The sequence below is a fragment of the Muscardinus avellanarius genome, assembly GCF_963383645.1.
Source record: "Muscardinus avellanarius genome assembly, chromosome: 2".
NCBI classification, from domain to species: domain Eukaryota; kingdom Metazoa; phylum Chordata; class Mammalia; order Rodentia; family Gliridae; genus Muscardinus; species Muscardinus avellanarius.
This window is the reverse complement of record NC_137787.1, coordinates 70,249,553-70,275,920: the sequence shown is the minus strand read 5'-3', so window position 1 is coordinate 70,275,920 and position 26,368 is coordinate 70,249,553. Positions and strand designations below refer to the sequence as shown.

The 26,368-nt window shown below is 35.6% G+C and overlaps 1 protein-coding gene across 4 annotated transcripts in view; it reads left to right on the top strand.

Moving 5' to 3' along the window:
• The window catches only part of LOC308258947 (sodium channel protein type 2 subunit alpha), a gene marked incomplete at both ends in the record, with an annotated part of 93,480 nt that extends 69,470 nt beyond the window's left edge, over positions 1–24,010 (top strand). For all 4 annotated transcript variants that reach the window (XM_080689584.1, XM_080689582.1, XM_080689581.1 and 1 more), the window contains 8 exons: positions 2,176–2,349; positions 5,456–5,578; positions 7,030–7,311; positions 9,975–10,028; positions 13,344–13,485; positions 13,757–13,881; positions 19,441–19,711; positions 22,815–24,010. In XM_080689584.1, coding sequence (XP_080545710.1) covers positions 2,176–2,349; positions 5,456–5,578; positions 7,030–7,311; positions 9,975–10,028; positions 13,344–13,485; positions 13,757–13,881; positions 19,441–19,711; positions 22,815–24,010 — 2,367 coding nt within the window. The remainder of the gene's footprint in view (positions 1–2,175; positions 2,350–5,455; positions 5,579–7,029; positions 7,312–9,974; positions 10,029–13,343; positions 13,486–13,756; positions 13,882–19,440; positions 19,712–22,814) is intronic.
• Positions 24,011–26,368: the final 2,358 nt, after the last annotated feature.

Genomic DNA, 26,368 nt, shown 5'->3' with positions numbered 1-26,368 from the left:
AAAGTAGTCTAGTGAGAGCATCACACACATAATTTATGTCTGATTTCACTAAACAGAATGGTTAGCTTGGTCGAAATGCTGATTGATATAATAAAAATGACCATTGGGTGATACAAATGTGTTTGCATTTATCTTATTTTTTTCACTTATTTACTAGGTTGGTTGGTTAATTTCCCTAGGAATATAATTTCATTATATCTGAAGGCCTCTAAACCTACTTCTGATTAAGAATCTTATATCCTGCTGGGCGTGGTGGCACATGCTGTAATCCCAGCATTCAGGAGGCTGAGACCAGAGGATTGTGGTTCGCGGCCAGCCTCAGCTACTTAGTGAGACCCTCTGCAACTCAGTGAGACCCGGTTTCAAAATAAAGAATAAAAAGTAGGGTAGGGGGTGTAGCTCGAAGGTTGAATGCCCCTGGGTTCCATCCCCAGACTCGCCAAAAAAGAAAAAAAAAAAAAAAGAAAAAAAAAAAGAATCTTATATCCTGAGTCTGGCGTGGTAGCACACGCCCATAATCTCAGTACTTGGGAGGCTGAGACAGGAGGATCACAGGTTTGAGTCAGCCTCAGCAATTTAGTGAGACATTAAATGAGACCCTGGTTCAAAATAAAAAATAAAACGGGCTGCGGGGAGTAGCTCTGAGGTATAATGTCAGTGATTCAAACTCTCATACCAAAAAAAGGTGATCCTGCATTTTACGATGTGCTCAAATCTGAAAAGGATCAACATCATTCATCCATCCATTCATTCCCAATACTAAAAGAATTGAACTCGGGAGCTCTCAACTATTGAGCTATATTCCCAGCACTTTTATCTTTTATCTCTTTTTCTTCCTTTTTTTTTTTTTTAATTTCTCTTGGTCTTTAAGGCTGGGTCTCATTAAGTTGTCCAGGCCTGACTTGAACTTGTGAACCTTCTGCCTCAGCCTCCTGAGTCACTGGGATTACAGGTGTGTCCGTGTCAGGTGCCCTTGCTGTAAGAGTTATTGGTTCTGTATTATACTCAGTAAAAGCTCCCCAAAGTGCACACATAAGCTGGCGCAGTGGCTTGCTCTGAGAAGCTGCCAGCTTCCAGTTAAAAACTCATAGGCCCTTGTGTTGAGCCCTAGTCACAAGCCTGGATTTCTCAGTTCTCTGTTTAGATACACTTATTTTCTCTTTTCTCCAGACCACCTGATAACTTTTTTCTGCTAGAGAATTATCTAAACCAAATGAGGTGGCAAACATCTGTAATTCCTGGGAGGCTGCGACAGAAGGATTGTAGGTTCAAGGGCAGTGCTCACTAACTTAGATCCTGTTTCAAAATAAAAAATAAGATATAACTGGGGGTATAACTCAAAGGTAGAGTGCCCTTCCTACCCACCCCAAAAGAGGATTTGGCTAGATAAATAGTCTTGTCATTCTAGAAGGACCAAGGACTCCTATGAGTGAGTTCTCCACCCTTTACTAAGAACTCTGCAAAACAAATGGCAGAGGGAGGGAGCTTCAAGCCATTCACTCAGAGCCACAAGGAGAAAAAGAAAGAGGAGAGAAAGTGAGAGAAGAAATTCTAATATCTTTTATGGAGACTGGGGTGGGGGCCTCTTTGCCTTATATCTTCATTACTGAACGGGCACATTCTAGAGAGAGCAATGAAGAAAGCCAATCTACAACCTACTCCAAATGGCTTTCTGCCTTAAGAGAAAAGCAGCTGACAATTTCTTAAAATTTTAATCTCCCAGGGGTGGGGATGAGGGTGGGGATTGTACTTTAATAGAAAATTTAAAAATTATTTTGAAGCTGGGTGTGGTGGTACATACCTGCAATCTCAGTTCTTGGGAGACTGAAACAGGAATTCTTTAAGTTGCCAGCCTGAGCAACTTAAGGAGACCCTATTTCAAAATAATAACAATTTAAAAAAAATAAAATAAAACTTGTGGGATAGCTTAGAGGTAGAATTCCCCTGTGTTCAATCCCTAATGTCTCCCTGAGCCTCCCCAACACAATTATCTGAATTCTTCAGTTGACCCAAATGCCTGGTTAAAGGTCACTGGTGTACAGTGTGAAGTTAATACACTTATGTGAAACATGAAGCCTGCCAGCCTCAGGTGCACGAGACAATTGCATCATTTCTCCCTAAGATACAAATAAAGATTGTGACAATGAAATTCCGTGGATTTTTTCTTACTTACAGGCCTTTGAAGATATATATATTGAACAACGCAAAACCATTAAGACCATGTTAGAATATGCTGACAAAGTGTTCACTTATATATTCATCCTGGAAATGCTTCTAAAGTGGGTTGCCTATGGTTTTCAAATGTACTTTACCAATGCCTGGTGCTGGCTAGACTTCCTGATTGTTGATGTGAGTATTCCGTGGTTTCCTGTCCCCTCCTTGGCAAGCGATAGTAGGTACTAGTCCTGCCTGGCATAGAGTAGGCATTCAGGAAATACCGCATCAGCCCAGATACAAATGACATTTTCTGCTTTCCCAGGGAAAAGATGCTTGAAACATTTTTTTTCCAATTTAAATGTATATGCATTCTGGATAAAATAAAAGCCACCTTATATTGTGCTTATTTATTTAGTTTTAAATTAATATTTTAAACTCATTATTGATGTTAAATAAGATGGTAATTTATATATTTTTTCTTTTTTTTTACTTTTGCATTGCACACAGTAACTGTATTTTAAATTCTTCACAAGCATCTTTGAATTAGTTTACTTGTCATTTAAAAGCCTATTGAGAAGTATTTGTCATGCATAATACTTACTATAAAGAAATTTGAAAGTTCAAAAGGTAAGGGACCCCTTGATTCATATGATTGTAGGAATAAATTCACTATTGACCAATTAAAATACATAAAGGCTTTTAAATAGGTGAATATTAGACAAGTTACTGCTAAAAAATAGTAGAGAATTCATGCAGAATTACACTAAAAGTCTTCTGAAACCAGGAGTGGTGGAGTATGCCCATAACCGCACTACTTGTAAGAATGAGACAGGAGGATCACAGGTTCAAAGCCAGCCTCAGCAATAGTGAATCTCTCAGCAATTTATAAAGACCTTGTTTCCAAATAAAAACATTAGATATAGCTTGGGGGCATATCCTGAAGGCATACGTCCTCAGGGTTCTGTCCCTAGCAACACAAACACATACACATGTCTTCTGGAGATAAAATAAGACTATAAGTAATATTTCAACCACATATATTTGAACATAGTAAACAAAAAAGTACCAAAACTATGACTATTCTTATTTTGATAATGAAATTATGCATGATACTACTTTCTTATGCTATTTTGTGAATGGCTATTACAGATTGATAGATTGATAATAAAATATCTGATATTTAATATATCTAAACAAAGTTAAGTCATAAAGTCAACACTGCTTGAATACAGATTCTTTAGTCTTCTGGCAACTTTCACTTATTTTACCTAATATATACCCATACTCAACTATTTTTTATTCTCTTTGGAACTACACCTAAAAAACTAGTAACCGAATTTGACTGTGGGGAAGAGCAAATGTACGCCTAGGGAGAAAAAGACAACTTTTGCTTTTTATGACTTTGGATTCTATACCATGTAATAATTTTGATGTAATTATGCCTTGGATGTTTTTTACTTATCCAAGTAATATTTTTATGAATTACTTTCTCAGTTTTCTCTCAACCTAAGTACTGGGATAAACCCTTTATGATGCATAATGAATAATGATGTAAAGGAATGTGGAGGGGTAAATTTCTAAAAATACAAAACATACAATAATAAAATAAGCCTTTGGCATATAGGTTTTATAAATGTTAAGATCAAGCTTTTTTCATAAAAGACATAAAATATTGCAGCCAAAACTCTAATATGATTACATATTAAACTGATCAATAGTTTACCTTAAATCAAATGTATTTATTGTTCATATACTTTGTTATAGAAGTTACAAATATGAATAAGTCATTTTTCTGGTATTGAAGGAGTATACAGTCAAATAGTAGGGACAGATACATTTTCAATAACATGTCGGCACCTATATTTGATGTGCTATTTGCTTTGTTTGAGGAAAGAGGAGTCTTCAAGAGGGAAGAGAGGTGTGAACTAGAGTTTGAGGGACGAGGATGTCCACATGTTGGGATGAGAGAGGGACACTAGTGTGTTAAAGCACGGATGCCAGCTCAAGAAACAAGAAATTGTCCTCCAACTTGAGCATAGAGGCCAGAGCAGGAGGGAATTGGTTTGTCACTGGTGATGATGGGGAAAAAGTAACTTAGAGATAGTTTGATGAATCCAAGATGCCATCCAAAGAAATTCAGACTCATGACTTAGTAAGAGGAAGCCATTGAAGAAAATTACAACTGGGGAAATGATGAGCTTCCTCTTGGAGGGTGTGAAGTTGAAGGAAATATAAATAATGGAATAAAAAGGAAATTATTTAGAAATCAATAGACCAATTAGTGCCCTAGGAATAGAAGACTTAAATGTAGCTGCTTTTCAAACCTAATTATACAAAATTGTATCTTTTACAATCTCTCTCTTTTTTTTGGTGGTACCTAGGAGTGGAACCCAGAGGCTTTCTACTTCCGGGCTATACTCCCAGACCTATTTTATACTTTTTTTGGAAACAGGATCTCACTGAGTTGCTGAGAGCCTCACTAAGTAGCTGAGGCTGGCTTTGAACCTGTGCAATCCTCCTGTCTCAGCCTCCCAAGTACTGGGATTACAAGCATGTGCCACCACGCCCGGGCAGACAAAGTGCCTTTTCTTATTTCATATGATTGTAATAAATTTTCTAGGTATTTTCAAACTAAATCAGACAATTTTGTGCCACCTATGGCAGTGTTTTATTCTTTTTTAAAATGAGAATTTAGAATTTTTATCAACTTCATTAGCCATCTGTATGAAAGAATAAGAAAAAACTCTTGTAATTTTTATTTATACTAAAACCTCAGCCTTTTGCTGGGCGTGGCAGCGCACGCTTGTAATTCTCATGCTTGGGAGGCGGAGACAGGAGGATCGCACAGGTTCGAAGCCAGCCACGCTGGCTTAAGAGACCCTGTTTCCAAATAAAAAAGTAAAAAATTAGGTCTTGGAGTGTAGCCCGGAAGTAGAAGGGTTTCCAGGAACCCCAGTAGCACCAAAATAAATAAATAAATAAATAAAAATAAAACCTCAACCTTTTTTAATTCATTTTTATTTGACCTAATTAATTATTCTTCTCAAAATATGGTTTGTGGATCAGTATTATTAAGCTTACCTTGGAACTTAAAGAAATGTAAATTATCTGGCCCTATTCTAGTCCTAAAAATTCAGACTCTGCCTGTGAGTAGAATTTTTACCAAGCTCCCTGGGTGCTTCCAAAACTCACTAAAGTTTGAGAACTGGATTATTGCACAGAACAGGTTGAACTGTGCAGCCAACTGTGTAGACATGTTATCTATAAGTAAGGAAATCATGTTGCCTTTCCTCTGCAGGTCTCACTGGTGAGCTTAACAGCAAATGCCTTGGGCTACTCAGAACTTGGTGCCATCAAATCACTCAGGACCCTGCGAGCTCTGAGGCCACTGAGAGCCTTATCTAGGTTTGAAGGAATGAGGGTAAGACCAAACGCTTTGGAATTTGATGTGATTATCATTGAGAACAACCTGATAATTTGTACCTTACAAATGACAGAACTTGTTTTAAAGAAAAGGGACTGGGGATGTAGCTGTCCTCACTATCACCAAAAAGAGAAAAGGAGAGAGAGAAAGAAAGAGGGAGAAAGAGAGAGAGAGAGAGAGAGAGAGAGAGAGAGAGAGAGAACAAATTCATAGAGAATTTGCAAGATTACATTCAAAACGACATACCAATCAATCAATCAATCAATCCTACATCTATTAGATATCCATAATACTTGGTACTATTATTAAAGAAATAGAATACAATTTCTTATTGTTAACTAGAGTTTCATTTGGTGGGAATTTCTGATTTTGCATAGGCTGATGATGAGAATCATATTCGTTATCTTCACTCTATTTATAAAGGTGAAAGAAAACCTACTTACTGTAATGTAAAACTACCAAATCATTACTCATCATTTCTTCACTGCTCCATATGGTGCATTTGGAGCCTTTTGAAGTCTGAATCTGGCCTTAGTTTTCTAACACAGGGTGACATGTCTAAAAAAAGTAGGTCAATGTTGAAATCTAAAACTCATTTAGAAAGGTGATTCAAAGGAGCAGGGAGAAGTTTGTACTGACTTTTGTCATCACCCCCAGGGGCACAAAACCTGAGACTACAGGCCTTAAAACCTAGAAAACTATCCGCCTTCTCTCTGTGGGTTTAGCAGTTCAAAAGAACTTTTACAATATGCTTTTTGTGATACTTGAAAATAGATACTCCAACTTCATCTGAATGTTGCAAACATAACCAGAGACTGTGGAGTGAGTGTCTGTGTGTGTGTGTGTGTGTGTGTGTGTGTGTGTGTGTGTACATGTACCCATGAGTATGGTCATGTAGAAAGGAATTGTTAACTGCTAGATTATTTTTACTATAACAATTGGAAATCACTGTTTTTTTATGTAAGTTTAATAAGCAAAGAATATCATACTCTCAATAATAGGGGAATTTTCATATTTTCTCTGTAAAATTCTGCCTCCAGGTGTTCTATTTTACTCTCAAGTTTTATTAAATTATATAGTTTGAATTTTATAGAATTGTTACATTCACATGATGATCTTCCTTATATACTCATGTATTCTTAATTGTTCTTTAAATTTTTAATTAGTTTTATTTCTTAATGAAAATTGTTACATGTATATCTTTGCCTCTTGAGAAATAATTCCACAATATAAAATTCACTTTATATTCAAAATTATAAGCTCAAAATTTTGAGTTGGAGCTACCAGATATTTCTACCCAATATTCAACTTTGAGAGCAGATATTATTTTCATAATTTGTTATTATTTTTATATTCAAATATAAGTTAAAAACTAAGAGAAAATAATGAAATAAGATGAAAAGTGTATCATTGGTTTGTTCATATTTTTTTCTTCTTCTCTTTGCCAGGTTGTTGTAAACGCTCTTTTAGGAGCTATTCCATCTATAATGAATGTACTTCTGGTCTGTCTGATCTTTTGGCTAATATTCAGTATCATGGGAGTGAATCTCTTTGCTGGCAAGTTTTATCACTGTATTAACTACACCACTGGAGAGATGTTTGATGTAAGTGTGGTCAACAACTACAGTGAATGTAAAGCCCTCATAGAGAGTAACCAAACTGCCAGGTGGAAAAATGTGAAAGTCAACTTTGATAATGTGGGACTTGGATATCTTTCTCTGCTTCAAGTGGTAAGTAACCATTTCATTATTTTCTGTGATGTATAATTCAAATGAGTCTAACTTTCTTCTTTCCCCACAATGAGATGCCACCTCACCCCTATTAGATTGACTTATCAAAAGGAAGAAAGTTAAGAGGTGTTGGTGAGGAGATGAAAAAATATCTTTGCACGTTCTTGGTGAGAATGTAAATTAGTATAGCCATTGTGGAAACCAGTATGCTAATTTCTAAAACAATCATAAAATAACTACCATGTGATCCAGAAATCATATAACTGAGTGTATATTCAAGAAATGTCGAATCAGCATGTGAGAAAGATGCTTACAGTATCTTTTTCTCATACTAATTTCATATTGCAAATAGAAATAGCCAAATATGGATTTAACCTAAGTATTCATCAATGGGTGAATGTATAAAGAAAATGTAGCATATACATTCACACAGAGATATTTAGCCTTAAAAGAGAAAAAAAGTTTTGTCTAACACAGGCTGACATGTCTAAAATCAAAGCAACATGGATGAACCTGGGAACATTATGTAACCTGAAAGGAGCGAGTTACAGAGAGACACATACCACATAATCTCACTTATATGTAGAATCTAAAAACATTGAACTTATAAATGCAGAGAACAGAATTTTTCTTACCAGGAACTGAGAGTAAGGAGGAAAAGAGAAGTTGGTGAAAAGATATAATATTCTACTTAGGAGAAATAAATTTTGGATACCTGTTGTATAGCTGTAAGTAATAACAATGTACTGTGTGCTTGACTATCATGAAAAGAGTAAATTTTAAGTTCTAAACACAAATTGATATGTGAGATAATATATATGCTAATTAGCCTGCTTACCCATTTTATAATGTATACACATTTCAAAACATCCCATTATGTAGTCCAAATATAAATAATTTTATGTAGTTTAAAAATAAATTTTAAACTTAAGTCAATTAAAATAAAAATGTATATAATTTTAGAAATACTCCTAAACTACATAGAAAGAAAATGAAAAAAGAAAATACATCTTAGTGTTTGAAAATACTTCCACATACCCATCTGTCTATATTCTTCCACAGTGATTACTGAGCTTTCTTGTCTACTCCAAGCTTAAAGCAAAATAGCTTTACAGAGTATATAGTGTCTCAGACATGCATTATGTGGCCCAGCACAAGTCCTTTGTTTCTGGGATTTCCATTTAGGTTCTCGCTGTTTTCCTCATTACCCACTCTGAACAAAATAAAGGGACTGATCCCCAGGGTGATTGGAAAGGTGTGTGTGTGGGTGGGGGGGATGAGTGGGAGAGTGGAGAGCTCTACTCCAGGCAGTATCGTAGCCCTACCCAAACTTCACCAACACTTCTCACCTTCAATCCCCACTCCAACTGGCCTTGTGTTCCCATCTTCTTGCCCACTGGTTGAACACTTACAAGTAGGAAAATTTCTTTCTTGTAAATGATAATCTTTCTATCTATAAATTCCACTACAAATCTATAAGAATTCACTCAGCTCTTCAACTGACCGCAATGTGTAATATCCACTTGTTCCTGGAGGCTATCCATGTCTGAAATCCCCAACAGTATAGAAATAACCACAGGAGGGTCAGAGCCCATGGCACCAAGAAACTGAAAACAATACGTAGTACTTTTGTTTGTAGGATGACTATGTCTACATATTAAAATAAAAATATTTAAAGTAATAAGTTGTGGTTGAATGTTTCTTTTTAGATTAGGAAAGTTCTTCTTATAATTATCTCCAATCGATATGTTCAAAAAATAAAGGAAACTTTCATGAATAAGCCCTTTTGATTGATGCTCAGTGATAATACCATTTAAAAGGAATAAATGGAGAAGGAAGCATTGAAATTAAAGAATATAGAAAACTTTAGAACTCATCTCATGCTGGTGCTATAGACATGAAATTTTTCCAGTTTCATGCTAGGTTCTTATAAGCATATCAGAGTCAAAAGTTGTTACTGTTTTTATGACATACTAATAGTAAATAATAATTTGATGTTAAATATACATATAAAATTATAGAAGATGTATAAAGTCAGAATATTCTCAATGAATGCATTATAAAGAAAATACAGAGTAGAACAAAAAATTTAAATATTATCCATAATCTGGGCATGGTGGCTCATGCCTGTCATCCTGTTATTTGGAAGGCTGAGACAGGAGGATTGCAGGTTTGAAGCCAGCTTTTCAATGTAGCAAGGCTCTCAGCAATCTAGCATTTCAAAATGAAAAATAAAAAGGGCTGAGGTCTAGCTCAGAGGTAAAAGGCCCCTGGGTCCAATCCCCAGGATGATACACACACATGCAAAACATTAACCAAACTATTTTACATACCTGTCTCTGAATGAATCTTAGTTACTGTGATAATTTTTTAAAATGATACAAAATAGGATACATTTGTGGGTACCATGGATGTTTTAATATATATGTTAATACATGTTTTAATTTAATTTAATACATTAATTTAATTTAAGACATGCATTTATTACATGCTTATTCTGAGAATATATTAAAGTAAGCATATCTACCTCCACAGGCATTCATTATTTTTTCATGAAAACATTAAAAATCATTTTTTCAAAATTTTTTGAAATTTTACTTTGATAATTTATTTTCTAAAATATTAACATAGGAGAAAAATTAAATAAAATAACTTTTTTACAGGCCACATTTAAGGGATGGATGGATATTATGTATGCAGCTGTTGATTCACGAAATGTAAGTCTATTTTAAAAGTTGCTTAAGTAAGTGAATATTTCCAAAGTATTGACCTACTGATGCTGTCAATAAAATAAAACTATTGATACATTTATAGAGCATATATACTATAAAAATAAGGTCTTTAATGTTGCATTATTTCATAATTTGATTAGAAAGTTTTCTCTACTCACTACGAGTTTTTAAATTTTACTTTTATTTATTTATTTGCATTGCTGGGTAGTGAATCTAGGACCTTTCATTTGCTAGGCAAACACTCTGCCACTGAAGCACAGCCCAACCCTCCCTGTGAATTTTTAACATATCTTTTCTAGTAGCATGGTAATTGACACTTAACATTTTTACTGATTATATTTGCCAAAGACATTTTATTTTTGGCTCTGTTGTCCTGGCCATTTGTGCATTAGAAAACCTCTCGGACCATTTTATTCATTTGTCACAAAATTATTTCCCCCAGCTTTTCATCTTTCTTGTAATAAAGATGTAATTCATAGTTTGGAGGGGAGAGAAAGCAGAAAACAAAACAACAAAAATCATAACAACATTTCCCACTGGGAGACAAGACAATGTGATAAAAGGAAGAAATTTTAATGATCTACCTCATGAACATTAGTACCTTTGAAATGTTTTGTATAGTATTTAGTAATGTCTTACAACCTACCAAAAGAGAAATAATATTTTAGAAAATGAGGTTGATTTCTGGTCTCTCAAAGCAAGCAAAAGAAACTTAAATTGCTCTTTCTCTAGTACCAACAACTAGCTTTCTGAATAAAAATTTTCTGAGTTATTTTTATAACTTCATAAATACAGAGAAACAGAAAAAAAAACAAAGAGAGAAAAGGTTAACAGCCCTGCATCATACCACAAATTTTAGCTACAGCTTTGATTGCATAATAGTAATTTTTTTATTAATGACTGCTAACAATGCAAAGAGATTTCTTGCATTATCTCATTTAATCCTACCTAACAATCGTAAGTAATACCATCTCCATTTACTATTAAACAGAGGTTTTTTATTAGCTACAACCATAAAAACGGGCCATTTCCACTTGTTACAGCTGTTTCCTACCTCTTTGATTTGTTCATTCCTTGAATATCAATATTCCTTAAATATCAATATCAACATTTCCTTGAATATCAATAGCCTGTATGACAGGCAATTTGCCTGTCAGTTTCTTGCTTAGTAACTTCTCAGACATTTCATGCTAAGTACATTCAAGTACATTCTAAAAAATACAATCGAAGCTGGGCATGGTGGCAAATGCATGGAATCCCAATACTTGGGAGACCAAAATGGGAGGACAACATGTTCATGGCCAGCCTCAGCAACTTAGGCCATCTCCAACTTAGTGAGACCCTGTTTCAAAATAAAATATGAAACAGTACTGGGGGTGTAATTCAGAGGCCCTAACGTTCCTGGGCTCAATCTCTAACACCTCAAAAAAGTAAAGTAAATAAACATATAAATAAACAAATAAATTAAAAAATTGAATTGGCCACTACAATTATGAAAGGTTGCTAGCTCTTTCATTAGTAATCAGGGAAATGCAAATTTAAACCAAAATGAGACATTACATGCACTCCTGCCAAATTTGTAATGTTACAAAGTGTGACAATATAAAATGTTCCTAGGAATAAATAGTAATAAGAATTCTCATACTTCCCTGGTATGGGAAAATGGATGAATGTTCTTTAAAAAAAACATTTGTAAAACCTGTCATGGTGGTGCAAACCTGTAATCCCAGTACTTGGAGAGTCTGAGACAAGAAGACTGCAGATTTGAAGCCAATCTCATCAACTGAATGAGGCCCTTAGCAACTTAAAGACCCTATTTCCAAATAATAAAATAGGACTGGAGGTGTAGCTTGGAGGTAGAATTCTCCTGGGTTAAATCACTGGCAACACACACACACACACACACACACACACACACACACACACACACAGAGAGAAAAAAACAAATAGTTTGGCCTTATCACATAATTTGATAAAATCGAAGATAATTCTTTAACCCTGAAATTCTATTTTTAACAAAACATCCTACAGAAGCTTGTGCACAAGTATAGGATAATCTATGCATAAGAATGGTGATGATGTTTTACACTGTGAAGAAATAGGAAACAACTCTAAGTAGCAGAAATAAACAAATAAATATTTTATGGTGATGGACATTAATGAGTATGGCCTGTACAACTATGTGAATGAATCTAAAAGATATACCATTCAGTTAAAGAAACTAGATACATACTATGATTCTATTTATACAAAGTTGAAATATTGATGAAGCTAAACCTACCAGTTTAGAATGCATACTTGTGTTAATATTAAACAAAAAGAAAGGAATAATTACCATAAGTGGAGATACTGATTGACTTGAGCAGGAAGGTAGAGTTTGTTTGAGAAGGCTACAGTTTCTGAGGTTCTGATGATATCTTAGGTTGTGGATTTCACTTTATAAAAATGTATTGCCCTTCCTATTTATATGTCATGCAGTATCTTTTACATGTATTGTGTTTAGTATTAAAGGTTTAAAATATCATCGTATATTACTATGCACATAAATAAAATCAAGATCTCATCAGAGAACTCTGCTTTTATAATCATTCTCATATTTTCTTTTTTGCTCTGTTTCTTTGGAAACAAAACATTTTGGTTATGACCCACTAAATTGACTTCATAATAAAACAGGTTGTCAGTGACTGGTTAACTTGGTTCAGCCAGTGGTCAAACTAGCTGAAATGATACTGCCAACATACCTATAGGTACACGTAGGACGATTATTCTAGCCTACCTAAAGATATGTAACGGATATTAAGCCATTATACTTAGCAATTGCTACCAGCCAAGCTCTACCCTAATCACTTTCCACATATGAGCATATTAACTTTCACAAGTACTCTATAAGGATTGGGTTGTATTATTTCCATTCCAAGATGAAAAATTAACAATTTTAAAAGAAAATAGTGTAATCTAACCTCTTTCTGTAGGAAAAGGAAATTCTCAATTTGAATCTTGTGTTGAGATCTTTATTACTAGAAAAATAAGTGCATTTCAACTATAGAAATTTATTTGGTAAAAATGCTTTTATTATTTATAAATTATTCATATTTTATTAATTATTTTACTTTCTCAAGCTAGTGAAAAATCTTTCAGGATTCTTTAACACTCATGTTATATTTGAAAGTTCATAAAATCTGTTCAATGTTTGTTTTTCATTCCAGTTATGAGACATGCTTGAAGAATTTCTAATTCACGGATGTGCTTTTTATAAAACAATTATTAATTGTAATGGTTATCATTCTTCATATTTTGTAGGTAGAATTACAACCCAAGTATGAAGACAATCTGTACATGTATCTTTATTTTGTCATCTTTATTATTTTTGGTTCATTCTTCACTCTGAATCTTTTCATTGGTGTCATCATAGATAACTTCAACCAACAGAAAAAGAAGATAAGTATATTAAAACTTCATCTTTCCTTGAAAATATGAGCCTTCTGTGCCACACTGCATCCTTTAGGATCCAAAACACAATCACTAAAAGAAAATAAAGTAAAATACAGAAATTATTTTGAGATTTAATGTGCCTAGCATAGCATAATTTATATATTGAATATATAAATTTCCATTAACACAGATATAAAAACATTAGGACAGAATATGGGAGCCAATTTTCACATGGTTGTTAAGTGAATTTTATAGCCAGCTAATATTATGATTTTAACTAGATTTTGTTTTATTTCTTTACTTTGGAGGTCAAGACATTTTTATGACAGAAGAACAGAAGAAATATTACAATGCAATGAAAAAACTGGGTTCAAAGAAACCACAAAAACCAATACCTCGGCCTGCGGTAAGAACAGTAGACTTCTATCATTGGTTAAAGTGATGTCACTTTCACAACAAAAATTGCAAGAAAGTAGTAAATCTGGCTAGTCTAAGTACCCTAAATGATGTGTTTTATATATTCATGATATACATAAAATATTTAATGTGTAAAATATTTTTATTGATAAAATTTTAGTCTTAAATGCCAGTAGTATCATACAGAACTGATGTGTTTAGACAATTTTTATAGGGAAGAAAATACATACAAATGGATACATACTATGGAAATAGTGAATGCTGCCTGACTGCAGTGGGGTCTGACTGATATAACTGGTCTGTCTCAGGACCATTTTATGCAACTCTGCAGACTGGAATGTAATGAAATAAATACACAGGAGTTTTTCCTATTTTAAACAAATAGCCAAACCTCATCTTTATTTATAGGTTGATACCATACGTGGTATGTCTTTTTATGGCCCTTCCAACTGTATATTTGCCATTGAGTGCCAATTCTGTTTGGCTGCTGCAGGGGACCGTCAGGGGAAGCCCTGGGTTCTTCCATTACTTCTGAAGGAATAGCTCAGATACTAAATCTCAGAACTTCTCCACATGGCATAAGGCCATCTGGTATTACTCAGAGAATCTTGAATCTATTGGAGACATATAAAACCAGCCATAATCAATAGTGTTCAGTCTGTAAATCTGCCAGTGGCTCAAAGAAAGTAGATAGCTATATTGGACATAGTATAAAGAATGAACAATTCCTAGTCATTGAGATATAATACGATTTGAGTGGAGAAAAACAAGTATAAAATAGTCCCTCTATGAGAATCTATGTAATCCAAAACCCTGTGTGTGTGTGTGTGTGTGTGTGTGTGTGTGTGTGTGACATTTTCAGAAAAAAGAAAGAATTTTTTTCTATCAAATGATACATATATTTACCTGGGTAGTGGTAGGGCACATGTGAAGTCTCAGAATTCTTAGATAAAATATTATCAGTGTCAAGTTGGCAAATTAGGACATAATCTGGTAAACATCCAACCCTGCATCTATTAACAATGTATACCATGCACTGTGCTAGGTATTTGTAATGAAATATTGGGCAACGTACAGTTTATTTGATGCAAAAAATTTTAATCGAATAGTCATGTCAACACATGGAAATATCCAAGAGGAAGCAGATACACTTAGCGGAGAATGCTGGAAACAGAGAAGAGGCTGATTGATGAGGCAAAGAGGAGGGCTTTAGTACAGTGATGTGTTACCTCAGGTTCCAGGAAAAAGTGGTAACTTACTATTTGGGAATGAGGATGAGAAGAACCTTAAATAAGGGTGGATGTGGAGGCCCTGAAGAAAAAGGGCTAGTGAGAAGAGAGTGCAGAGTGGGGCTTCACCGGGACATATTGAGAACAAAGAGGTTAGGATGGGCCAATAATGCCAGGCTTTACTGGAGTTGTATTTATTCTAAGAGCAGTGGTGAGCTATCCAAAGGGAACCCGCCCATTTGGTTTTCTGATAATCACTTAACCAGGGTGACAGAGAAAACTGTGTACGCATTGTAGATATGTGTGGGAGCTATTTGAGAGTTGATGGGTAGTCTAAACCGCAGTAAAGAGCAAGAAATGGAAATACACACAGATTAGTGATCTGCCACAAGAGTGATGTGAAAAGGTTCATCTATCAGTTGACTATGGGGAGGGAAAATAGTAAACGACAGAATGATGAGATTTTTGTCCTGCACAACTGGATGAAGAGCAGTGTTATGCAGGATGGGGAGAGGGAACATCAGTGTTGGAAAAATGGAAGGTGTTGGTTTGCACAATTTGGCAACCAAATGCAGAGAGAGAGGGAGAGAGAAAGACTGTGAATGAATAGTAGTAGTAAAACAGAGATTTCTTAAAATTGAGAGATTAGGTTTAATGCACAGCAAAAGGAGTTCAGGAGAAGAAATACTGAAGAGAGAATAAATATGGAATAAAGTTGCATAGAATGTGAGTCAAGAATGTGGCCATCTAGGTTAGATTTAGAGAATAGGGACTGAGTCCTCTAAAGAATTTGGAGTAACACCAGAAAAGTCAAGGCAATGTGAAATGAGTAAATAAGTAGAGGAGTTTATTTACACTTAGTGACTTTGATGTAAAAAAAAAAAAGGAGCCAGTACTGTGGTTAAGTACTTGGGAGGCTGAGACAGAAGGATAACAGGTTCGAGACCAGCCCGTACTCCAGTAATCTCCCCCCCTCAAGGATGGAAGGGGATAGGAAATTTCTGAAAAGTCTGTAAAGATCCTGTGAACAAATGAGAGGGACAAAGGATTGCTAATTGTTTTTATGGTCAAGATAATTTAGACAATGCATTGTTTGGTGGAAATGGCCTTCCGGATTATATAGCTTCTTCTAGTATATTCTAAATTTTGGGGTTTAAGATTACAGTTGAACTTTAAGGTGTTCCATTAAAAAACCATATGAAGTTGTGTATGATGGCACACATCTCTAATTCCAGTTAACTTTCCCCACTTGGGAGGCTGAGACAGGGGAGTCGCAGGTTCAAAGACAGGTTCAGCAACATTGGGAGACTGAGAAACCTATGGAAATTCTGTTTCAAAACAAAAAATTTTAAAAGGACTGAGGTATAGCTTGGAGGTAGAATGCCCCCTGGGTTTAATCCCCAGTACCACAAAAACAAAACAAAACAAAACATATGGACATGGAAGGAGAAAGTTATTAACCATGCTGATATGAAAATTAAGACCAATTTCTGATCTTTGTGGTAATCTGAAATTACTGTACCCTATGGTCCATGTCTGCGCCCCTGAGAATCTCAGCTTCCAGACAAATGGAAGAGAGGGAAAACTAAACAAATGAGAGCAAGTCATTTGAAATATATCATAAATTTTATTATAGATAAAAGAACAACATTTTCTGAGAGCACAGAGTGCTTAAAATTTACACTTGCTTCTAATTTGCGGTACAGAGAAGAAATGAGGGTTTTTTAGACAGGGGACAAATAAAGAAGGTAAAATGATTCAATAGATTCTGCATTATTTTACTAGGAGTGATTGAACTAAGGGGAACGTAAGAGACTTACAAAGGAAAATTACAGTAAATAAAAACTAAGAAAAGACAGTTTGAACTGGAACTAGACACATTTATTAGGTGGAAGGAGACCCTGAGAAGCCATTCCAAATTGAAAAAATAGGATTCCATTTTAGCAGAGAAAAGAGCTAACCAGAATAGAACAAGGGTTGTTTGATGCCCAACAATTTCCACTGGGAGTACTGGGAGTCTTGCGATAGGGGAAGGGTGGAGCACTAGTGTGAAGAATCCAGACTGATGAGCATGCCAGGATCTGGAAAGAGCAAGCCATGAATGTTCTGGTAGCAATACGCCCCCATTGAGAAGATAGGGAATGGCAGCTCAGAAAAGCTTTTTTTTCTTTTCTCCTTTTTTTTTTCTCCTTTTTTTTTCTCCTTTTTTATTGAACATAAATAGTATACATTTAAACTATATTTGGTGCCCTCTCCCCCCCGCCCCCATTTTCCCTTCCCCCCTCCCACCAATGGTTGTCCAGGTTAACCAAGTCTTATTCATTTTTTTTATTACATGTTCAGATGTAAACCCTCATTAATCAAGATCAGCTTTCCTCCTCTCCTATCTTTCCATTCAAACTTTGCTGGTATTTCCCCTCCATTATCTGGAGTCCCACTGGTATCCTTTGTGTTTCCTAGTTTGGGCATATTAGAGGAAACATATGTACCTTCTCCTTCTGTGCTTGGCTGATCTCACAACATAATGTTCTCCAGGGCTTTCCATCTTCTTGCAAATGATATAATTTTGTTCTTCTTTATGGCTGAATAGAATTCTATTGTGTGTATTTCTCACAGTTTTGCTATCCATTCATCTGTTCATGGTGATCTTGGTTGGTTCCATATTTTGGCTATTACAAACTGTGCTGCTATGAACATAGGTATGCATATGTTGCTGTATTTCTCTGAATTCAACCCCTTTGGAAAGATACCCAGGAGTGGTATAGCTGGATCATGTGGTGGATCTATTCCCACCTTTCTTAGGAATCTCCACACAGATCTCCATAGTGCTTGAATTCAGAAAAGCTTTTAACACCCACAACCAGAGCATCTGAAACACTAAGCAGACACAGGTAAAATGGAACAAACAGGATCCACTGAACAGCAATGGTGTATGAGTTGAGGACTTAATTTTATAAACAAGATATAAGGCCAGTTAGTACTTGAAAACAAGGTCCAAATTACCTAGGGTAAAGGTTGAATATCTGAATTGTAAACTATTCCTTTTTGAAAAATATTATTTATTTATTTATTATTTATTTATTATCTTAACCGAAGAGTTGCCTCAATAATCTTCGTAAAATTTTCCTTCTTTGAAAGGAAAGCACCTTACATAACCATAAATCAGTTTTCAAAGCTGATAAATTAACTGTACAATGCCATAGCCTAAGATACAGAATCTAATCCAATTTGATCAGTTTTTCTTCTAATACCTATTATAACCTTTATGATGGATTTTAAGATGATGTGACTTTGATGAGAGGGGGAAAAAAGACTGGATATCCTAGAGAAGTATTTGCTTATTAGATTTTTTTTTTTTTTGCAGTACTGCAGATTGAACCCAGGGGCATTCTACCTCTGAGCTATATTCCCAGCCCTATTTTTTATTCTTTATTTTGAAACAGGGTCCAACTGAGTTGCAAAGGGCTTCACTAAGTATCTGAGGCCGTCCACGAACTGCAGTCCTCCTGTCTCAGCCTCCCACATGGTGTTGTTATAAGCGTGCGCTGCCACACTCGGCTGTTTATTAAATCTTTAAATGATTTAATATTAGGTGATATAATACCAAATATAAGAGCACATGGAATAATAATACTTATTATAGTTACTGATATTTATGGACTGTCCTTCATACATATGATGATACTCAAATCAAGCACATAGTAGGTGGTCCTTTTATTTTTATGACCTAAATGTTTTACCATAAATATATTTGATGTAAATTAATAATAACAAAAATGCTACTGACTGCTGGCAAAGGCATTTCCTTAGCTCTGTTGTTGATGTTATGGCTTCCCTAATGGACTCTCTGCCTCTAATAGGTAGTTTTTCATCTGCAGTTATTTTTAAAACATCTATAATGGCCAGGAATGGTGGCACATGCTTGTAATCCCCGCACTTTGGAGGCTGAGACAGGTGGATCACACAGGTTTGAAGCCAGCCTCAGCTACTTAGTGAGGCTCTCAGCAACTTAGTGAGACCCTGTTTCAAAATAAAAAATAAAACAGGTCTAGGAGTATAGCCTGGAGGTAGAAAGCCCCTGGGTTCCACCCCCAATACCACCAAAAAGAAAAAAAAATCTATCATGAATAGTATACATAAAACTAATACATGAATACGTGAAAAGATATATTCCGATACCCCAAATTGTCTACCATATATAAAACAAATGTGGCATGGTTTATGGAAGTTGATTTTTTCTATTGCTATGGTAAAATCAGAAAAGTCAAATTTGATTTTTTTAATGTTCTAAGTAAACTTTTCCATATTATTTGTTCTAGAACAAATTCCAAGGAATGGTGTTTGATTTTGTGACCAAACAAGTCTTTGACATCAGCATCATGATCCTCATCTGCCTCAACATGGTCACCATGATGGTGGAGACGGATGACCAGAGTCAAGAAATGACAAACATTCTATCCTGGATTAACCTGGTGTTTATCGTTTTATTCACTGGAGAGTGTGTGCTGAAACTAATCTCCCTTCGTTATTACTATTTTACCATTGGATGGAATATTTTTGATTTTGTGGTGGTCATTCTCTCTATTGTAGGTAAGAAGTGCTTTCTGATCTATTAAGGAATTCAATAGAAAAAACTTTGTGTTTTCAAACTTTGGAGGTGAGCCGGGCGTGGTGGTGCACACTTGTAATCCCAGTACTTGGGAGGCTGAGACAGGAGGATCGCACAGGTTCGAAGCCAGCCTTAGCTACCTAGTGAGGCCCTCTGGAACTTAGTGAGACTCTGTTTTCAAATAAAGTGTAAAAAAGGTCTGGGCGTATAGCCTGGAGGTAGAGAAAGCCCCTGGGATTCATCCCCAGTACCATGCACATACACAAAAACAACTTTGGAGGTGTCTTTAACTAATAGTTTTTATTCTGTCTCAAATTTTCATTTGGAGTCTAACAGTGCATCCTTTGGTTTGTCACTTCTCTAATTATATCTATTCATGGAATGTGTACTTTCTTTTCATCTTTCATTTTTTACCTTGTCTCATTTCAGAGGATGGTGTCTGAAACTTCAGCGTAATACTCCTGTACTCGGTCTGCTTGGAATAAACAATTTACACACACACACACACACACACACACACACACACACACTATTAGAAATGATCCATAAGCATCATGTCTTTGATAATTGGAGTAGTGTTTACACACATTAAATATATGATCAAACACATATATAAGCTTTCTGTTATATTTGATTTCAGAGATAGTTTTCTATGGTTTGTAATATTTCTTCTCAGAAGTAGATGTTCTATCTTAAAATTTTGAAAGAAGCCAGGTGTGGCGATACAGACTTATAATTTCAGTACACGGGAAGCTGAAACAGAAGGATTACAGGTTTGAGGGCAGCCTCAGCAATTTAGGACCTCAGCAACTTAGTAAGACCCTGTTTCAAACTAACAACATAGGGATGAGGATATAGATCAGAGTTAGAATACCCATGGGTTCAATCCTCAGTACTACAAAGAAAAGAAGAAAAAGGAGGAGGAAGAGGAGGGAGGAGAAGAAAGAAAGATAGATAAAAAAATTCAAAACAGATTTAAGACAAGACTCAGCCTATTTGAGAAAAGGAATGTACACTTGGAGAGGAAAATAGTATAACAGCATTTCTGTTTTATTACACTTTTCAGATAATGTGTGTTTTACAAATTGAAGATTGGTAATCTTGGATAGAGTAAGAATATTGGTGCTCTTTTTCGAACTGCTTAGTTGATTCTTAGCATTTTTAGCAAAAAGTGTTCTGAATTTTTTTCTACTGGGAATTGAACCCAGAGGCATTCTACCTCCAAGCTATAACCCCCAACCTTATTTAAAAAAAAAAAAAAAAGATTCTCACTAGGTTTATGAGAGTCTTACTACTTGCTGAGGCTGTCCTTGAACTTGCAATCCTGTCTCAATCTCCCATGTACAGGGATTACAGGTGTACACTACCATGCCTGGCCATGCAAAATGTATTTTTAATTATAATATATATGACATAATCCTATTGTATACATAATAAACCACAGTATAGCATAAAAACTTTTATATGCACTATAAAACCCAAAAATTTGAAATTCATGACTCACTTTATTTCTTTATTCACTTTTCTTTACCCACAATATCTCCTATGTATTCCTGTATCACTATTCAGACTACTTTTTTCATCAGAACAGAACATTATAACAAGGTGTGATTCCATTTTATTCTCAAAACAATGCTATGAGGCAAACATGGTTGTTAAGTAGTTATTAAGAGATGACAGATATTAGAAAAGTTGATATCATAGAAGTAAGGAATAGAATGATGGTTACAAGGGGCTGAGGAAAGTATGGGGAGGGAGGTCTGGGATGAGGTTAATCTATGGGGATGAAGGTGTGTGTGTGTGTGTGTGTGTGTGTGTGTGTGTGTGTGTGTTGTTTGTGCTGAGAATCAAACCCAAGGCCTCATGTATCTTAGGCAAGCATTCTACCACTGAATTACATGCCAGCCCAGGCTTAACTTACATATGAAAGTAAGACCCTCCAGTATGCTACCGCATTGTAGGATAACTAAAGATAACAATAATGTGCTTTCCTTTTTTCAAAACCTACAAAAGCATTTTTTAATGTTTTCACTACAAAGGTAAATATTTGAAGAGATAGATGTTAAACCTGATTTAAATATTACACAATGTATATGTATATTGAAGCATCACATATTTATTGTACAATTTTTATGTTTATGTATTGGTCAAAACAATATATATTTTTTTTAATGATGAGAGTTGAGGGTCATAAATATCTGACCTGGGTCTTCCACTTATCAGCTCTGTGACCCAAGACAAGTTACATCAGCTCTCCAATGCCTTGTTTTCCAAAGAATACTATTTGTAAAGTATTATTGTAAGGATCAAATCAGATTATGTAAATAGATTCACTTAGCACTAAGCCTTCCATGAAGAAAAGACTCTGTAAATGTTTTGAGTGAGTCTGCCTCAAAAGCCTGTATTTTCTCCTGTACAATATTCTGTCTTCCCAAATATAGAAGAATCAGAACTATCTCAAAGAATAAAAACTCTCATTTTGCTAATTGAAAATTATGTATTTACCCTTTACTTTTTGTGTGTGTGTGGTACTGGGGTTCCTGGAAACCCTTCTACCTCCGGGCTACACTCCCAGACACCTACTTTTTTATATTTTTATTTGGAAACAGAGTCTCTTAAGCCAGCGAGGCTGGCTTTGAACCTGCGCGATCCTCCTGTCTCCGCCTCTCAAATGTGGAATTACAAGCATGCGCCACCATGTCCGGCCTTACCCTTTACTTCTTACACAAGTAATAGTAGTATTTTGGAAGTGTAAATGCATTTTTGTGCTTGCCTATTTACTTTATAATTTCTTTAACCTTCTAGTGATTGAGTCATTTTTGACAGATGATTATCAAATGAGTAAAACTGACCACGAATGTCTTAATGAAGAATAAGATCTCAATGTTATAGTACCAAACATTCCAATCTCATTTTACTCATTTTACTGAAGCATTACAGATTATTTGTGTGTATGTATAATATATGTACAATGATTACATCCACATGTTGTAAAACTAGATAGTATTTTTCTTATGATATAAATTTTTGTTTGTTACTATTACTAACATCATTTTATTTTTTTTGGTTATTGGCTTTCTGCAGGAATGTTTCTGGCTGAGCTGATAGAGAAATACTTTGTGTCCCCTACCCTGTTCCGAGTGATCCGTCTGGCCAGGATTGGCCGGATCCTGCGTCTGATCAAGGGAGCCAAGGGGATCCGCACGCTGCTCTTCGCGCTGATGATGTCCCTTCCTGCGTTGTTCAACATCGGCCTCCTGCTCTTCCTGGTCATGTTCATCTACGCCATCTTTGGGATGTCCAACTTTGCCTATGTTAAGAGGGAAGTTGGAATTGATGACATGTTCAACTTTGAGACCTTCGGCAATAGCATGATCTGCCTGTTCCAAATCACCACCTCTGCTGGCTGGGATGGATTGCTAGCGCCTATTCTCAACAGTGGACCCCCAGACTGTGACCCTGAAAAGGATCACCCTGGGAGCTCAGTTAAGGGGGACTGTGGGAACCCATCTGTTGGGATATTCTTTTTTGTCAGTTACATCATCATCTCCTTTCTGGTTGTGGTGAACATGTACATCGCTGTCATCCTGGAGAACTTCAGTGTCGCCACTGAAGAAAGTGCCGAGCCCCTGAGTGAGGATGACTTTGAGATGTTCTACGAGGTTTGGGAGAAGTTTGATCCCGATGCCACCCAGTTCATAGAGTTCGCCAAGCTCTCGGATTTCGCTGATGCCCTGGATCCTCCTCTTCTCATTGCAAAGCCAAACAAAGTCCAGCTCATCGCCATGGACCTGCCCATGGTCAGTGGAGACCGGATCCACTGCCTCGACATTTTATTTGCTTTCACAAAGCGTGTTTTGGGTGAAAGTGGAGAGATGGATGCCCTTCGTATACAGATGGAAGAGCGTTTTATGGCCTCAAACCCATCCAAAGTCTCTTATGAGCCCATTACAACCACTTTGAAACGCAAACAGGAGGAGGTGTCTGCAATTGTTATCCAGAGAGCTTTTAGGCGCTGCCTTCTGAAGCAAAAGGTTAAAAAGGTTTCCTCCATATATAAGAAAGACAAAGGCAAAGAAGGCGATGGAACCCCTCTCAAAGATGATATCCTCACTGATAAGCTGAACGAGAATTCGACTCCAGAGAAAACTGATGTGACACCTTCGACCACTTCTCCACCTTCCTATGATAGTGTCACCAAACCAGAAAAAGAAAAATTTGAAAAAGACAAATCAGAAAAAGAAGACAAAGGAAAAGATATCAGGGAAAGTAAAAAGTAAAAATAAACAAAGCATATTTCATTTTGTGATCAATTGTTTACAGCCTGTGATGGTGATGTATTTGTGTCGACAGAACTCCCACAGGAGGTCTATGCCAAACTGACTGTTTTTACAAATGTATACTTAAAGGTCAGTGCCTATAACAAGACAGGGACCTCCGCTCAGCAAGCTGGGACTCCATAAATCAGAGAAATAGCACCGACAGGAGGTTTCTGTTTTCACAACCAGCTGACACACTGCTGAAGAGCAGAGAGTAATGGCTACTCAGACTATGGGAACCAATTGAAAGGGGGGAGGGAAGTTAAATTTTTATGTAAATTCAACATTTGACACTTGATAATAGTAATTGTCACCACTGTTTATGTTTCAACTGCCACACCTGCCATATTTTTACAAAATGTGTGCTGTGAATTTATCACCTTTTTTTTCCCAATTCACAGGTTGTTTACTATTATATGTGACTATTTTTGTAAATGGGTTTATGTTTGGGGAGAGGGGTTAAAGGGAGGGAATTACACATTTCTCTATTGTATAACTGGATATATTTTAAATGAAGGCATGCTGCAATTCTCATTCACACATAAAAAAAATCACATCACAAAAGGAAAGAGTTTACTTCTTGTTTCAGGATGTTTATAGATTTTTGAGGTGCTTAAATAGCTATTCATATTTTTAAGGTGTTTCATCCAGAAAAATTTTAATGTGCCTGTAAATGTCCCATAGAATCACAAGCATTAAAGAGTCATTTTATTTTTACATAATCCATTATATGTACATGTATATATGTATATATGTATATGTGCGTGTATATACATATATATGTATACACACACGTGCACACACAGAGATACACACATATCATCACATAGTCATTCCGAGTCCCAGCAGCATGACTATCACATTTTTGATAAGTGTCCTTTGACATTAAATACAAACATCCTATCAATCCTTTCTAAGAAACCCAAATTGACCAAAAAGCATCCCACCACCACTTTATACAATTGATTCTGCTTTTTTCCTGCAGTATTGTTTAGCCATCTTCTGCTCTTGGTAAGGTTGACATAATATATGTCAATTAAAAAATAAATAAAAATCTGCTTTGTAAATAGTAATTTTACCCCGTGGTGCATGTTTGAGCAAACAAAAATGATGATTTAAGCACAGTATTTATTGCATCAAATATGTACCACAGTAAGTATAGTTTGCAAGCTTTCAACAGGTAATACGATGTCACTGGTTCCATTATAGTTTGAAGCTGTCACTGCTGCATGTTTATCTTGCCGCTGCTGCTGTATCTTACTCCTTCCACTGTTCAGAAGTCTAATATGGGAAGCCATATGTCAGTGGTGAAGTGAAGCGAATTGTTCTACCAAGACCTCATTCTTCATGTCCTTGAGCAATAGGCTGCAGCTAACACTGAAGAGCTTCTTGCTTCCGACTCTTCCATCTTAATTGAACACTACAGTGAACAGCCTGACTGCACAAATACCTTGCAAGCTGCTTAAATCTGTTGAAAATATATGGTTAGAGTTTTCTAAGAAAATATAAATACTGTAAAAAGTTCATTTTATTTTCTTTTTCAGCCTTTTGTACATAAATTGAGAAATTAAAAGTATCTTCAGGTGGATGTCACAGTCACTATTTTTAGTTTCTGTTCCCAGCACTTTTGAATTCAAGCACTTCACAAATTAAGAAACAAGGACTAAGATGCTGTGTAGGTTTCTGCTTTTTTTTTTTTTAACTAGTACTGTATGTAAACTTGCACACACTTTAATGTAAAACAATTCTCAGACTGAGGTGAATGTTCATTTGCTTTCAAATAGTAATGCCTTATCGCTGAAAGAGGCTTAAGAAAGATCTGTTGATGTTCTTGGCATTGCTTGATTTAGATGTTTCCCCAGGTCTTTTATTCAGTAGCCATCAGTCTTTTCCCAATGTTTGTTTACTCGATAGATCTAATGTTACTGATCCATATGGCATCAGAATTCTATTATATGTGATATGGGATCCAAGCTCTTTTCTTTTTCTTTTTTTTTCTTCACAAAACCAGGTAGTGAAATTATATTACCAGTTACCGCAAAACGTTTTATGTTTCACAAGCAACATTAAACATAGATTCTTTATACTAAAGCTATTGGCTTGTAGTGTGTTGGTGAAATGCATGCAGGAAAATGCTGTTACCATAAAGAACGGTAAACCACATTACAAATCGAGACAAAAGAATAAAGGTTTTGCTTTTGTTTTTGTATTTAATTGTTCTGTCTTTGTTTCTCTTTTTAAAAATGCCATTTAAGGGTAAATTTCTCTCATGTACAAATGATTTATGAAAAAAATGTAAAGATTACACATTAAATATAA